The sequence below is a fragment of the Trachemys scripta genome, chromosome 5, assembly GCF_013100865.1.
Source record: "Trachemys scripta elegans isolate TJP31775 chromosome 5, CAS_Tse_1.0, whole genome shotgun sequence".
In the NCBI taxonomy this organism is placed as follows: Eukaryota; Metazoa; Chordata; order Testudines; family Emydidae; genus Trachemys; species Trachemys scripta.
In genome coordinates, this window is record NC_048302.1 from 137418276 (window position 1) to 137432089 (window position 13814).

Here is a 13814-nt window from a genome sequence, read left to right on the forward strand (position 1 = left end):
TTTTAATTTGGAAAATTGTAACTTTTCAGCAGAAATTTGAATTCCAGAAAGATCTCAGCCAAACAAAAATATGTAGATTTGGCAATCTGCCACACTGCCTCATGGGAGCTGTAGTTCAGGCGCCTCATGCTCATATTTGCCTCTATAGGCCAGGCTCCCTGGTCAAACTACATCTCCCATAATGCAACATAATCTCCCCTCTCAGGGAGTCCTGGGACATGATGCATCATGGGAGATGTAGTCCATCTGAGGAGCCCAGCCTATAGAACATAAGAACGGCCGTACCGGGTCAGACCAAAGGTCCATCCAGCCCAGTGTCCTGTCTACCGACAGTGGCCAATGCCAGGTGCCCCAGAGGGAGTGAACCTAACAGGCAATGATCAAGTGATCTCTCTCCTGCCATCCATCTCCACCCTCTGACAGACAGAGGCTAGGGACACCATTCCTTACCCGTCCTGGCTAATAGCCATTAATGGACTTCACCTCCATGAATTTATCCAGTTCTCTTTTAAACGCTGTTATAGTCCTAGCCTTCACAACCTCCTCAGGCAAGAAGTTCCACAAGTTGACTGTGCACTGCGTGAAGAATGAGCACATGAGGCACCTGAGCTACAACTCCCATGAGGTGCCACGGCAACATTTCCAAATACATGTTGGGGGTGCTTGGTTTTTCAGCGAAAAAATTCTGTTTTCCAGGCTTTTCAAACCATTTCATGTTGTGGAAACCCCAGTTTAGCTGGACAGTTTTCAAGCAGCCCTAGCACTGGGTCTGACAGCCCCGGGAGGTGGGCAGGGGTCACTTTGAGGAGCGGTGTGACTGCTGCTGAGTGCAGCTTCCCCTCCCCTACCTGCTTTGGCCCCGTGCTGGGGAACAAGGACTGGCAGCTGGCTAACGCTGCCCTCGCAGCTCCCTGGGCCTTACCTGGGCTGCGTAGACTTCGGCTTGTTTGCGACATGATACTTCAATTTCATACTCCACCTCCAGCGCCGAGAGCTCCGCCAGCAGCCTCTGCGACGCTGCGAATGAGAAGGGGAAGCTGGCAGAGGCAGGATTCAAGCACCCCACTCCACCCCCAACACAGGGTTCTTAACAGAGCGCTCCCTCACACAGCCTGCCTCCCGGGCTCGGGCTCTGGCCCCCATCACACAGCCCCACACTCATTCATGGCACTTTCCCAGTACATAAAAACATAAGAACTGACCAGACTGGGTCAGACCAATGGTCCATCTAGCCCAGTATCCTGTCTTCCAACAGTGGCTAGTCCCAGGTGCCCCAGAGGGAACGAACAGAACAGGGAATCATCAAGTGATCCATCCCCTGGCACCCATTCCCAGCTTCTGGCAAACAGAGATTAGGGACACCATCCCTGTCCATCCTGGCTAATAGCCATTGATGGACCTACCCTCCATGAACTTATCCAGTTCTTTTTTGAACCATGTTATAGTTTTGGCCTTCACAACATCCTCTGGCAAGGAGTTCCAAGGGTTGACTGTGTGTCATGTGAAAAAATACTTCCTTTTGTTTGTATTAAACCTGCTGCCTATTAATTTCATTGGGTGACCCCTAGTTCTTGTGTTATGAGAAGGAGTAAATAACACGTCCTTATTTACTTTCTCCACACCAGTCATGATTTCATAGACCCCAGTAAGGCCAGAGGGAGTTAAGGCTCAGAGCAAAGTAGCCCAAGGCCTGTGACAAAGCCAGCAACTGAACCCAGCAGTATCAGCTTAGACAAGTGAGCCAAGAATTCCCAAAAAGTTACAAAAGAAGTTTGCATGTTCCTTTTGATTTAATTGATAACTGAAGGACATGTAAGCCTGTACACGTTAAATGAGTTAACAAAAGTGCTTCTTGTGGCCTTTTGTTTCGATTTAAGTCAGTCCCAGCTCACTTTCTCCAGCAGCACCCGAAAGTTTGAAGAATGTAGTGCTGTGTGGGGCTCAAATCTTGCCAGAGCTAATAGAGCCCGTCAAGGGTGCACTGCTCACTGCTGGACTGACTTTCTCCTGGTCATGCCTGGGGATTAGCTGACGGACGACACCCTCCCGTCCGCAGTGTGCACCCCGTCACACTGACTCCGCCTCCGTCGGCAGTCGCTCTAGGAACTGCCGCATCCTCTTCATGTCAGTGTCTGTGTTTCCCCCTTCCGGGCGTCAGTATCTCGCGGTCCATGCGTCCAGCCACTTACCTCCCCTCATACAGGGGCGACTGTATGACTTCATTCTCCAGCATGTTGTCATGGGGCGCACCACTCACCGCCGGACTTGTGCCTCCTCCTGGTTGCTCCAGGGATTGGGGAGGCCGACTCCCATTCGCGGTCTGCACACTGTCACTCCAGGAACCGCAGCATCCTCGTCATGACTCGCAGTCCATTCATCAGGCCACTTCTCCAGGGGCAAATGGGGGGACCCGGTCCCCGCCTACTTCGGGTCCCAACCCAGGGACCCTGCAGATGGCAACCACATGCTACGTCCCCTCCAACGGCTCAGTACATTTCCCTGGGCCACTTCGCCACAGTCCCAGCACCTTCTTCACCCTCACCTCAAGGCCTCAGCATATCAGTTCTGGCAACCAGTCAGGAGCTCCTTCTGGCTCCCCCAGTCCCTGCCAGCAACTGCTCTGTCCATGGTGCTAGATTCCCTCCATCTGCTAGGAATCCAGTCCTCCCTCCTTGAGCTCCAAGCCATGACTGACTGGTTCTGACCTAGCAGCTTCTTTCATGTGAGACCGCTGGGCCCTGAATGGTTGCTCCCTCCAGCGCCCAAAGTGCTCCGAAGACTCATCTCCATGGCTCACTCCTGGGGTTAACCCCTTCTACACCTGTGTGGGGTAGACACCCCATCACTGTGCCTCAAGAAGCTACCTTGTTACAGAATTGTTACCAGTTTATCCCCCTCCCCGGGCATCACTTTATAAGGGACTTGCTGCGGTAACCACTGCTTGGTGAGGCCATGGCAAGATTGTAGCCGTTAAGTTCGGTTCAGGACTTGGTGACATATATTTGGAATTGGTGAGATGTTAAAAGTTTCAGTAATAGCTTTGATGTTGTGTGAGACCTGAGGAAAAGAGAATTTCCGTTAAGATCTCAAGAAGAGAGACGTTCAATCAATAAGGAAGGCAAAATAACACCAGCACTGGAGGTTTTGAAGAAAGACGGGAAAAGAACGCGGCAATTTCAGACATCTAGTGCTGCATCCAGATATGGTTAACAGACACTACTGGGAATAACATATTATATTGTTGCTTCTTCTATTTGCTTCTTTCAGCTAAAGTAGCCATTTGGGCTAATGAAGGCCACTGTGACTTGAAAAATCTGTCACAAAGTGCGTCTCTACACGGCTCATCACAAGAGCACACGACAAGTGATGTTTCTCTTGAAATGCTTAGAGCAGGAAAGCACTTCTATAGATGTGAGCAAAGGCGTCCTGCTGTCTTAGAGCATAACCAGAAAATCAGGAAAAACAGAGAGATTTTGAAGCAACCGGCTGATATTTGAGTTGTTTTCTCTTGTCAAGAACTTGGATTATGTGGCCAATGTGGCCAATGTGAGACGGTGGAATCTGTCAGCCAGGGGAAGTTCAAGGAACATTTTGAGTACTGCTTTTTGTCAAAACAAGGGGTCGACGGCTTATTGGCAGAACAATGTATCCATTTTTTCCAACCTAAGAAAGACAATTCAGGATTAATTTATCGAACTCACAGCTGAAGAAATAACATTCTATATTAAAAAAAAAATTAATGGAGATATCCTATCTCCTAGACCTGGAAGGGACCTTGAAAGGTCATTGAGTCCAGCCCCCTGCCTTCACTAGCAGGACCAAGTACTGATTTTTTGCCCCAACTCCCTAAGTGGCCCCCTCAAGGATTGAGCTCACAACCCTGGGTTTAGCAGGCCAATGCTCAAACCACTGAGCTATCCCTCCCCCCATATTGTTATTATATTGACCGGGAGATTGAAAAGTGCAGCTTTTTCACTTGCAAGGTAGACAAAACAACCACGCTTTCTCCCTTAAGCCAGCTTTCACTTGTGTTGTGCTACCTGGACAAGAAGAGGCAAACACAAGAGAAGCTCATGGGTTTGAAGGATGCCAGCTCAGATGGAAATGCAGGTGCTTTGACGCAGGTTGCGAAGTCAGTGATAGAATACGACTACTTGTGTCTCAGTCGTATGATGGCACTGAAATGCTGGCTGGTGAGCTGGAGGTCTGAAAACCCTAATTAAGAAGAAAAGGTTCCTCAGGCATTGTTTGTGCGCTGTTTTGCACATAGATTAAATCTAGTTCTCCAGTAAGGGGAACCTGTGGCTTTTTTGCAACCTTGCAAGGCTTCTCCATATTTTTCACATGCTCCAGCAACCACAGTGAACTGCTGGACCAAACTGTGGGCAGAAGGGCCTTCCCGGGGCGCAGTTCAATGGGAGAGTCTACGTGCCATTGTCTTGGAAAGAGAGAAAAGTGCTTCAGGAGATGTTCAGTGCCCGTGGGTGGGACGGAGAATCTCAGCGACATGTTATAGGATGCCTTGCAAAATTAAACAACTTTTAGTTTCTGTTCTTGGCACACTCCTACAGTAACATCTTCAGCATCACCGACATTCCCTCTGATCAGACACGGCGGGGGAGGGAATATCTTTTATTGCACCAACTTCTGGTGGTGAGAGAGACAAGCTTCTGAGCTACAAAGAGCTCTTCTTCAGGTTTGGGAAATGTACTCGGAGCATCACAGCTACATCCAACGTTGCGCCGGGTCCAATGACGTTATTGCATGCTTTGTCTCGAATCGAGAAAGGCAGACTGATCACCACTATCCATTAGATAAGCTCCCATCTCTCTTATTGGATGTATAACTCCATTTCTGGCCATGCCAGGACAAACAGGCTTGTTTGTTTTGAAATTTTTGAATTAATGAATTTTTATATCATATTTGTGCCTTTATAGTGAATATTCCACTAAACACGATGTGATTTTCAGGTTCTGATTTGCTGATCAATGATACACACATTTTTATTAGGGCTAATGTTGCTTTTTTTTTTAATTGAGGGGGTATATTATAGTGACATAGCCACGGCAGTCTGTTATTTGGATGCATACTCAATTGAAGCAGAGGCTGAACAATGTCGCTTTATGTTTAGGACTTTAACCAAAGCCGATATTTAATTTCATATGAAAATCTTGGGTCTTGTAAACTATTTTTGTTTACTTGGAATTGCTCCTCTTCTTTCTCTGTAAAGAGATTCATTTAGGGCTGGATCACTCGATGATTTCAGCAGTTCTGCTGAAAAGGACCTAGGGGTCACAGTGGACGAGAAGCTGGATACGAGTCAACAGTGTGCCCTTGTTGCCAAGAAGGCTAACGGCATTTTGGGCTGTATAAGTAGGGGCATTGCCAGCAGATCGAGGAACGTGATCGTTCCCCTTTATTCGACATTGGTGAGGCCTCATCTGGAATACTGTGTCCAGTTTTGGGCCCCACACTACAAGAAGGATGTGGAAAAATTGGAAAGAGTCCAGCGGAGGGCAACAAAAATGATTAGGGGTCTGGAGCACGTGACTTATGAGGAGAGGCTGAGGGAACTGGGATTGTTTAGTCTCCAGAAGAGAAGAATGAGGGGGGATTTGATAGCAGCCTTCAACTACCTGAAGGGGGGTTCCAAAGAGGATGGAGCTCGGCTGTTCTCAGTGGTGGCAGATGACAGAACAAGAAGCAATGGTCTCAAGTTGCGGTGGGGGAGGTCCAGGTTGGATATCAGGAAAAATTATTTCACTAGGAGGGTGGTGAAACACTGGAATGCGTTACCTAGGGAGGTGGTGGAGTCTCCTTCCTTGGAGGTTTTTAAGGCCCGGCTTGACAAAGCCCTGGCTGGGATGATTTAGCTGGGAATTGGTCCTGCTTTGAGCAGGGGGTTGGACTAGATGACCTCTTGAGGTCCCTTCCAACCCTGATATTCCATGATTCTATGATGATGCCCTGTTCTGTCCATTTCTTCTGGGGCACCTGGCACTGGCCACTGGCCGAAGACAGGAGACTGGGCTAGATGGATTACTGGGCCGACCCAATCTGCCCATTCTTATGTTCTTATGATTCTTTTCCATGTATTTAAAAATCGTCTTATAATACTAGCTAGCCAATTATAAATTGGGTGGGAGTGGAAATGACTATTTTGGGAGGTGTGCCTCATCTGTCAAAAATGTCCCGGGCCACCACTGGACCCGTCACCCCAGGTCTGTAGAGTCCTAGTCCAGCACCCTACCCACTAGCCATCCTGGAGCATCCCTAGCTGTTTTGCTAGCTAGGTGGAAAATGGCTTTAGCACCCCAGTAGCTAAGCAAAAAAGGCCAGCCAATCAGTGGAGCAAAACTAGCCAGCCAATCAGAGCCAAGTCAAAAAAAGAAGGTGAGTGCTATGCCTTCCCCTCCCCCCCCCCACGCCCATGGAAGTTGGTACCCAGGACAAATGCCCGACTCGCCCATCCCTAGAACCAGCCCAGAGGCCATCCTTCCTGGCCTGGTATCCTGCAGCCTACTGCCAGTGCGGCTGTGTCTTAGCAAACCGTGCCCAGCCGCTGGGGCCCGTCCAGAGCTTGGCCTGATGCTGGCGGCTTGATTCGGTTCGGCTCACCTGTACAAAGAGGTGAAGAAACTGTCCCTGACCTGGGGAGGTTGGACTGTAAACCCTTTGGGGCAGTGGTCATCTCTCAGCCACATGTGTGTGACGGGGGCTTCCAGACCCTAGGGCCACCCCGAGAACAATCTTGCTGTCCTCACCAGCCTGTCAGCGCCCGCACTCCCCACCAGCAACAGATTCAATCCCTGCATCTACCTCAGCCCTTTAGCTCCGTACGTCACTCAACATGCTGGGAGGTGACCAGGACCCCGGGGTCACCGACGTGAGCTACAAAGCAGCTTGGTTAGCTGCTGCCGATAGCGGGTTTATCGCCCTTCCTGGCAGGGCCGGCTCCAGCATTTCTGCCACCACAAGCGAAAAAAAAAAAAAGTCGCGATCGCGATCGGCGACGGCAGTTCAGCAGCAGGTCCTTCGCTCCTAGAGGGAGTGAGGGACCTGCCGCCCCCTAATTGCCGCAGGTGCCGCCCCTCTCCCTTGGCCGCCCCAAGCACCTGCTTGTTAAGCTGGTGCCTGGAGCCGGCCCTGATTCCCGTGGTCCCAGTCACCGGGGGCAGCATCTCTCACTCACGCACTAGAAATCAGCTCACGGCATGTCCGGAGCCCACATGTTTCATCGATCCCTGGGAGCGAGCAGGACGATGGGGGATCCCTACTGGCCGGAGGGCTGTTTGCCCACCCCGGAGGGAGGTACCAGTATGACCAGGGATGCTTTCTCCTTTAAAATAATGGTTGATCTCCATACGCTGCTGCGAAGAGGGGACGGGCGCTGGGCTGAGCTCTCCCCCAGCTGCCCAGGTGAGGACCCATCTGCAGCTCCTGGTTATTCAAGAAGAGGGTGCAGGAGATCAGAGCAAAGGTGGGTGAGGTCAGAAGAGGGTGACCAGACAGCAAGTGTGAAAAATCGGGACAGGGGGTGGGGGGGGGTAATAGGAGCCTATATAAGAAAAAGACCTGAAAATCGGGACTGTCCCTATAAAATCGGGACATCTGGTCACCTTAAGTCGGAAAGCCACTGGGGACACTCAGTATTGTGCAACACACCATCCCAGGGTAGAGAAGGGGGGTGATGGAGCAGCGCAGGTCCCACGTATATGGGCAGAGAACCCAACTAGAATGTACTCCTGCTCCTAGCACCACGGGGTCGCTTGTCTGTGCGGCCGCAGGGCACGTGTTCGCAGCTCAGCAGATGGGCCCCTCCCCTCCCTGTGATGCAGGAGGGCCCCCGATTCTGTAGCCACACAGTGTACAGAGTGGGCCGTGCATCACTCCCAAAGGGCAGGGTGGGAGGAGGCTGGCTGCCTGGTCCAGTAACGGATGTCTACACACTGAAGCCAGGGGTGTCCTCTTCAGCTTGAGCAGACATACCCAGGCTAGCTCTGATTGAGTCAGAGTGCTAAAAAGAGCCGCGTAGATGGGGCGGCGTGAGTGGCGGGATGGGTTAGCCTCCCAAGAATGATCCCATCTGAAACCCTAGGTCTGTACTTGGGCGGCTCATGTGTCCCTCTGCTCGTTCCGCTGCTATTTTTAACATCCGAGCTTGAACAAAGCTGGTGCCCATATGTCTGCCCGAGCTGGAAATTACAGCTCCAGCACTGGTGTAGCCGTACCCTGGGACTGCCAGCTCTATGGGGCAGGGCCCTTGACATCAGGGTGTTTGTACAGCACCTGGCACAAAGGGGCCCTCCTCCTGGTTGACCCAGTGGCACTGCTGTAATAAACCTGAGTCATGCTACTGAACTGCAGGAGGAATGGAACAGCTCAGCCAGCCAGGCAAACAGCCTGTTTTCCCAGGTGTCCCCCGGTGGTCACAAGGAACTGCAGACAGGAGGCCAGATTTCATGGTCATCCTCAGGTCGGATGCACTGGGCAGTCAGTGCACCCCTTGGCTTTAATCCACAGCTTGTCTGGTAGGCAGAAATAATGGATTCACCAGACCCGACTTTTGTTCATTCCAGGCTGAGAGGAACAGGTCTGGACAACATGGGGGTTAGAATCTCCCGTGCCCTGGCTTAACCACTCTCTGCCTGTGGTACAGTAGCACCAGAGGCCCCGACTGAGTTCAGAGCCCTGTTGTGCTGGGTGCGGTACAGACACGTTGCTGGGGAAGCTAACGCACAGGGAGGGGATGTGACTGGTCTAAAGGCACCCAGCTGGTCGGTGGCAGAGCTAGGCAGAGAACCCAGGTCTCTTGGCTCCCAGGTTAGTTTTGGGAGACCAGGCCCCACTATCTGCTTCCCAGCCTCCATATCCCTTTAATGAGCCTGGAGACTACACACCTCATAAGTGTCCATGGCTCTCTCCTGGGAATTCTGGGGGGAAAGGAGAAGAAAAAGAGGGAGGCCAAGGAACAGGACTCACCTTGCTCAAACTCAGACAGCTTCTCTTTAGCTTCATCCCTCTCCTGGAGGAGGGCCTCATGCTGCAGGCAGAAGCAAGGAGACAACCCTTCATTTACACAGCACCTTTTGTCCCGAAGGATCCCAAAGCACTTCACCCACCACTCAAAAGCAGCCACCTCTGGGGTGGTGCATGGCACATTTGTTTAACGCCAGGCCACGGTTAGGGACTGGAAGCAAAGGATCCTGTATCCAATTAAAACTGCAGGGGATTTGAGGAAGGAAACGTAGTCACCGGAGTTAGGATTTGGTCAAGACTAGTGGGTTACCTGCTGCTCTGGAGCCTGGTCATTTTCACTGACCAGGACTGATCAGGACGTTGGTTTTGTGTTTCGTCCAATGCCCCCCATGGCACAGGGCCATGAGAGAGGGACTATTGCCCCATAATCGGTCCCCTTGGCGCTACCATCTCTGGGCCAGGCTGGGTTAGTTATTTTGGTCCTGATCCATTTGTACTGGTGGAGGGCTTTGTGTGTGGAAGGGGGGCCTCTGGGGGAGATGTGGACTCTGCTGAAATAATAAGTCTCTCCATTCCAGAAGGATTATGCCCAGAGAGATTATGCCCTTCGTGCCAGGCTCTGTACGAACACCCAGCAAGGGACGGCCCCTGCATTCCGCCATGCAACGCAAAGGCAGGGGCTGACGACACTTTGCCCAGCACTTTGTGAACCGTGCCCAACGTGAGGACTTGGGGACAGTGCTTTCCCCAGGAATTGAAATGGGGGGTGGGGTGCGAATTATAAGTTTAGTTTTAACTCATGTTAACTGTAGCTGATGTGACTGGGAATAGCAAGAGATGAATTCCTACTTCTTTCATCCCAGGAAACCAAACACACAGATCGGGTCGAGCCACTAGTGATAAAAAAGAAGTTGAAGTCAAATCTTCATTCATTTGTCGTATGATATTCCACTTTGTGTTCAAATTCTCTATTCTGTCCTGAGCACATGGCAGCCCCATTGCTGGTAGTGCCTCACTCCACTCAACTGTCGGTGTTTTATAGGACAGGGTCTGTAAAAGCTACTGTGACAGACCCAGACCAGTGGCGTACAGGAGTCTGGTAGAGGGCAAATATACTGGTCACTGGATGAGTAGTTTTCTGTTCCCTGAGTGACCAGAGCAGGGGCTGCACTAGAGTAATCAGGAACCTGCTAGAACCAGTTAAGGCAGGCAGGCTAATTAGGACACCTGGAGCCAATTAAGAAGCTGCTAGAATCAATTAAGACAGGCTAATCAGGGCACTTGGGTTTTAAAAGGAACTCACTTCAGTTTATGGTGGGAGTGTGAGGAGCTGGGAGCAAGAGGCGCAAGGAGCTGAGAGTGAGAGGGTGTGCTGCTGGAGGACTGAGGAGCACAAGCGTTATCAGACACCAGGAGGAAGGTCCTGTGGTGAGAATAAGGAAGGTGTTTGGAGGAGGCTATGGGGAAGTAGCCCAGGGAGTTGTAGCTGTCATGCAGCTGTTACAGGAGGCACTATAGACAGCTGCAGTCCACAGGGCCCTGGGCTGGAACCCGGAGTAGAGGGCGGGCCCGGGTTCCCCCCAAACCTCCCAATTGACCTGGACTGTGGGTTCTTCCAGAGGGGAAGGTCTCTGGGCTGTTCCCCAACCCATATGGTGAATCTCTAAGGCAAGAAAATCCGCCAATAAGCGCAGGACCCACCAAGATAGAGGAGGAACTTTGTCACACTACGTAGAGGTTGAGTAGAATCTAGAAGTCGCTGTTGTAGATTTTTAAGAATCAAGTCTGTTTACTTTTTCAGTTGTCTTAACAAACACTTCTTGTCCTCTTCACTTAAGGATTCAATATAAATGCCTTCATTAGTCAACTTCTGGACTGAGGTCTTTGCTTCTTCCAGTACTTTTTCAATGAATAGATCTCTGATTGATCCAAATGTAGCTTCTACTGCTGGACAAAGATCTACTCCTGTTGTAGCAGATGCCTAGATGGCCTTGTTTAATGACCCATGTGGTTTCAACAGTAGACTTATGAGAGAGAGAATGGGAATAGTCTTCTCTGAACGTAGTAGCAAAAGTAACCCACCAGCCTCACTCCTTCGATCCATCCCATCTTGGCAGTGTGATAGACCCAGGCCAGCTGGGAACAGCAGAGTAGCAGAAGGGAGATATACTGGCCACTGGATAAGTAGTTTTCTGTTCCCTGAGTGACCAGAGCAGGGGCTGCTCCAGGCTAATAGACCACCTGACTCCAATTAACCTGCTAAGAGTCAGGTGAGGCAGTTAAGCACCTGACTCCAATTAAGGCCCCTCTGATGCTATAAAAGGGCTCACTCCAGTCAAGCCAGGGGGAGCCAGAGGAGAGGAAGTGTGTGTGTGAGGAACTGGGAGCAAGAGGTGTGCAAGAAGCTGAGAGTGAGTAGGCGTACTGCTGGAGGACTGAGAAGTACAAGCGTTATCAGACATCAGGAGGAAGGCCCGGTGGTGAAGACAAAGAAGGTGTTGGGAGGAGGCCATGGGGAAGTAGCCCAGGGAGTTGTGTAGATAAATCTCTGATAATTTTCATATGACTTTACATTGTGCCTCTTCACATAACCTTGTGGTGGGTCTACCCACGTGTGACCTCTGTTTTCATGGAACTTTGTATCAAAGCCTCATTTAGAAACTTTGCATTGCCCTTGGTATAATATTATAGCCCCTAAGGATAAAATAAGATAGAAGAACATTTCTTTTTGCTAGCAGTAAAACAAGAGCTCTCTTCCCCCCCCCCCCACTCTTAGTCAATTGCCCTGTTGAATGAATGTGGATGAGCAAGGCATGGAAGGCAGCACCTCCAGACAGCCTCAACTGTTGGAGAGGGGCTGGGAGCCAGACCCAAGGACAATAAAACGTGTCAAGTGGGCTCATTAAAGACAAGCAGACATACTGACGGCCTCGGGGGTTAGAAGCAAGCACCTTCTTTTGGAAACACCCTCTTTGCAGCATTGGGACAACACTCAAAAGAAAGCAGCACAAAGGACCAATGGACACAGACACAGAGTTTGAATCTGGTCTAGATTTGCATAAGAGGAAAGCTGCTATAAAAGTAAGGTGTCTTGCAGAGGACCCCGGGTCTCGTCTTGTCAACATGGGAGCATCGATCCGGATCGGCAGAAGCCCGGCTCCACCCATTCCCCATCTAACTCACCTGGCCAGTGAAGTTAAGGGGGGCAACTAATTGGTAACAACAAGACGGAGTGTGTTTGTGTGTGTGTGTGTGTGTGTGTGTGTGTGTAAGTGTAAGTGTAATATATTATATGCATATAATACAGTGTTAATGAATACATGTATTGCTAATAAATGTGGCGTTCTGCCTTATTCCCCCTGAAAAGATCCTGTGCAGTACTTTAAGTACAACAGTTGTAGGTGTTGTGCAACTGTACCAGGAGGCACTCTAGACAGCTGCAGCCCACAGGGCCCTGGGCTGGAACCCGGAGTAGAGGGCGGGCCCAGGTTCCCCCCCATACCTCCCAACTCCTGATCAAACACAGGAGGAATTGACCTGGACTATAGCTTCTACCAGAGGGGAAGGTCTCTGGACTGTTTCCTGACCCACAGGGTGAATCTGTGAAGCGAGCAAATCTGCCAATAAGCGCAGGACCCACCAAGGTAGAGGAGAAACTTTGTCACAGTAGATACTTTCCAAAGCCAGTAATAACAGCTGGAGTAATTTTAAGACAACAACCAAGGATCGCTCATGAGAAAGCCAGTGGGTTTTCCCAGGTTGGACTAATTTGAACTTCAGTCCCAGTGTATCATCTATATTTTCCAAGATATTTAGACTTTTTGGACTCTTGCTGAAAAAAGATCATAATGAAGACATTAATTTTATAGCTTTTAAAATGTCTTTTGAAGAGTCTGCCACTTGTACTAGCACTAGTTGGAGTAGATGGCCTCTGCAGTGTGTATAGGAGAGATTAGGGTTACACTTTTATCTGAGCAAAGCTTGTACTCCACCACGTCTTCCAGAGAAGTTTGCAGCTCCATCAAATGCACAAGCAGCCATCTGTTTGGGGTCCAACTGACAAGCATTTAACTCTTCTAAGATGTGTGTTTTCACAGATGCAGCCGATGTGTCTTCTATAACTTGAACATCTAGAAATGCATATACTGGCCTACCACTGACATCAAGATAACATACACAATGACTTAATACTTGATGCCCATTAGCATCAGTGCATTCATCAGCCATGTATGCAAATTTTTTAAATGTGATGAGAGAGTTCTTCACTTTTTCAACTGTTGGGTCTTTCACTGTTGCAACACATGCTTCTAGCCAGTCAGTTGAGTTTCTTGCAGAAAGATAGTGAGCATTTGCTGGTCTTGTTCAACTTCAGGATGAACAAGTAACAAAGCACTTAACATTGGCCTCCAGTTTATAGTGTGTGGTATCTTTTGCTTAAATAGAAAGTATGTTGCCACAGCCGTGTTTGTTCGCATGAACTGTGTTGTATCTCCAGCATTCTTAACAGCCTCATTAACACTCACTGGTGTTGTCCTTGGTCAATGGAGACTCTGAGTTCAGAGGTGCTTTCACATGAGTTCACCTCCCAGGTGGGGGGCAAGAAGGCACCTTGTTCGTTCCTCCAGCTGCTCACGGTTCGCTCTGGCCATTGTTCGTTGTGCCACCGTTCACTCCATTGCTCTGTTGCCAATGGCCCTGTGCTGTCACCTTCTGCTGCCACCTGCCACTGTGACCTCTGCGAGTTGGTCTCTTGAGGTTCCACCAGCTCTCAGTGATTTCAGCTGAGCTCTCAGTGGGGAACCTTGCTACTAGTGCAGACTGGGCCGTCTCTTCCA

General features: G+C 50.0%; 1 protein-coding gene across 1 annotated transcript in view; it reads right to left on the bottom strand.

Annotated features, from left to right (window-relative positions):
- LOC117878417 (shootin-1-like) overlaps window positions 1-13814 on the bottom strand; it is a 41402-nt gene that overhangs the window by 21718 nt on the left and 5870 nt on the right. The window contains exons 3-4 of the mRNA XM_034772587.1: window positions 8983-9043; window positions 923-1017 (exon numbers count right to left, since the gene is read on the bottom strand). Coding sequence (XP_034628478.1) covers window positions 923-1017; window positions 8983-9043 — 156 coding nt within the window. The remainder of the gene's footprint in view (window positions 1-922; window positions 1018-8982; window positions 9044-13814) is intronic.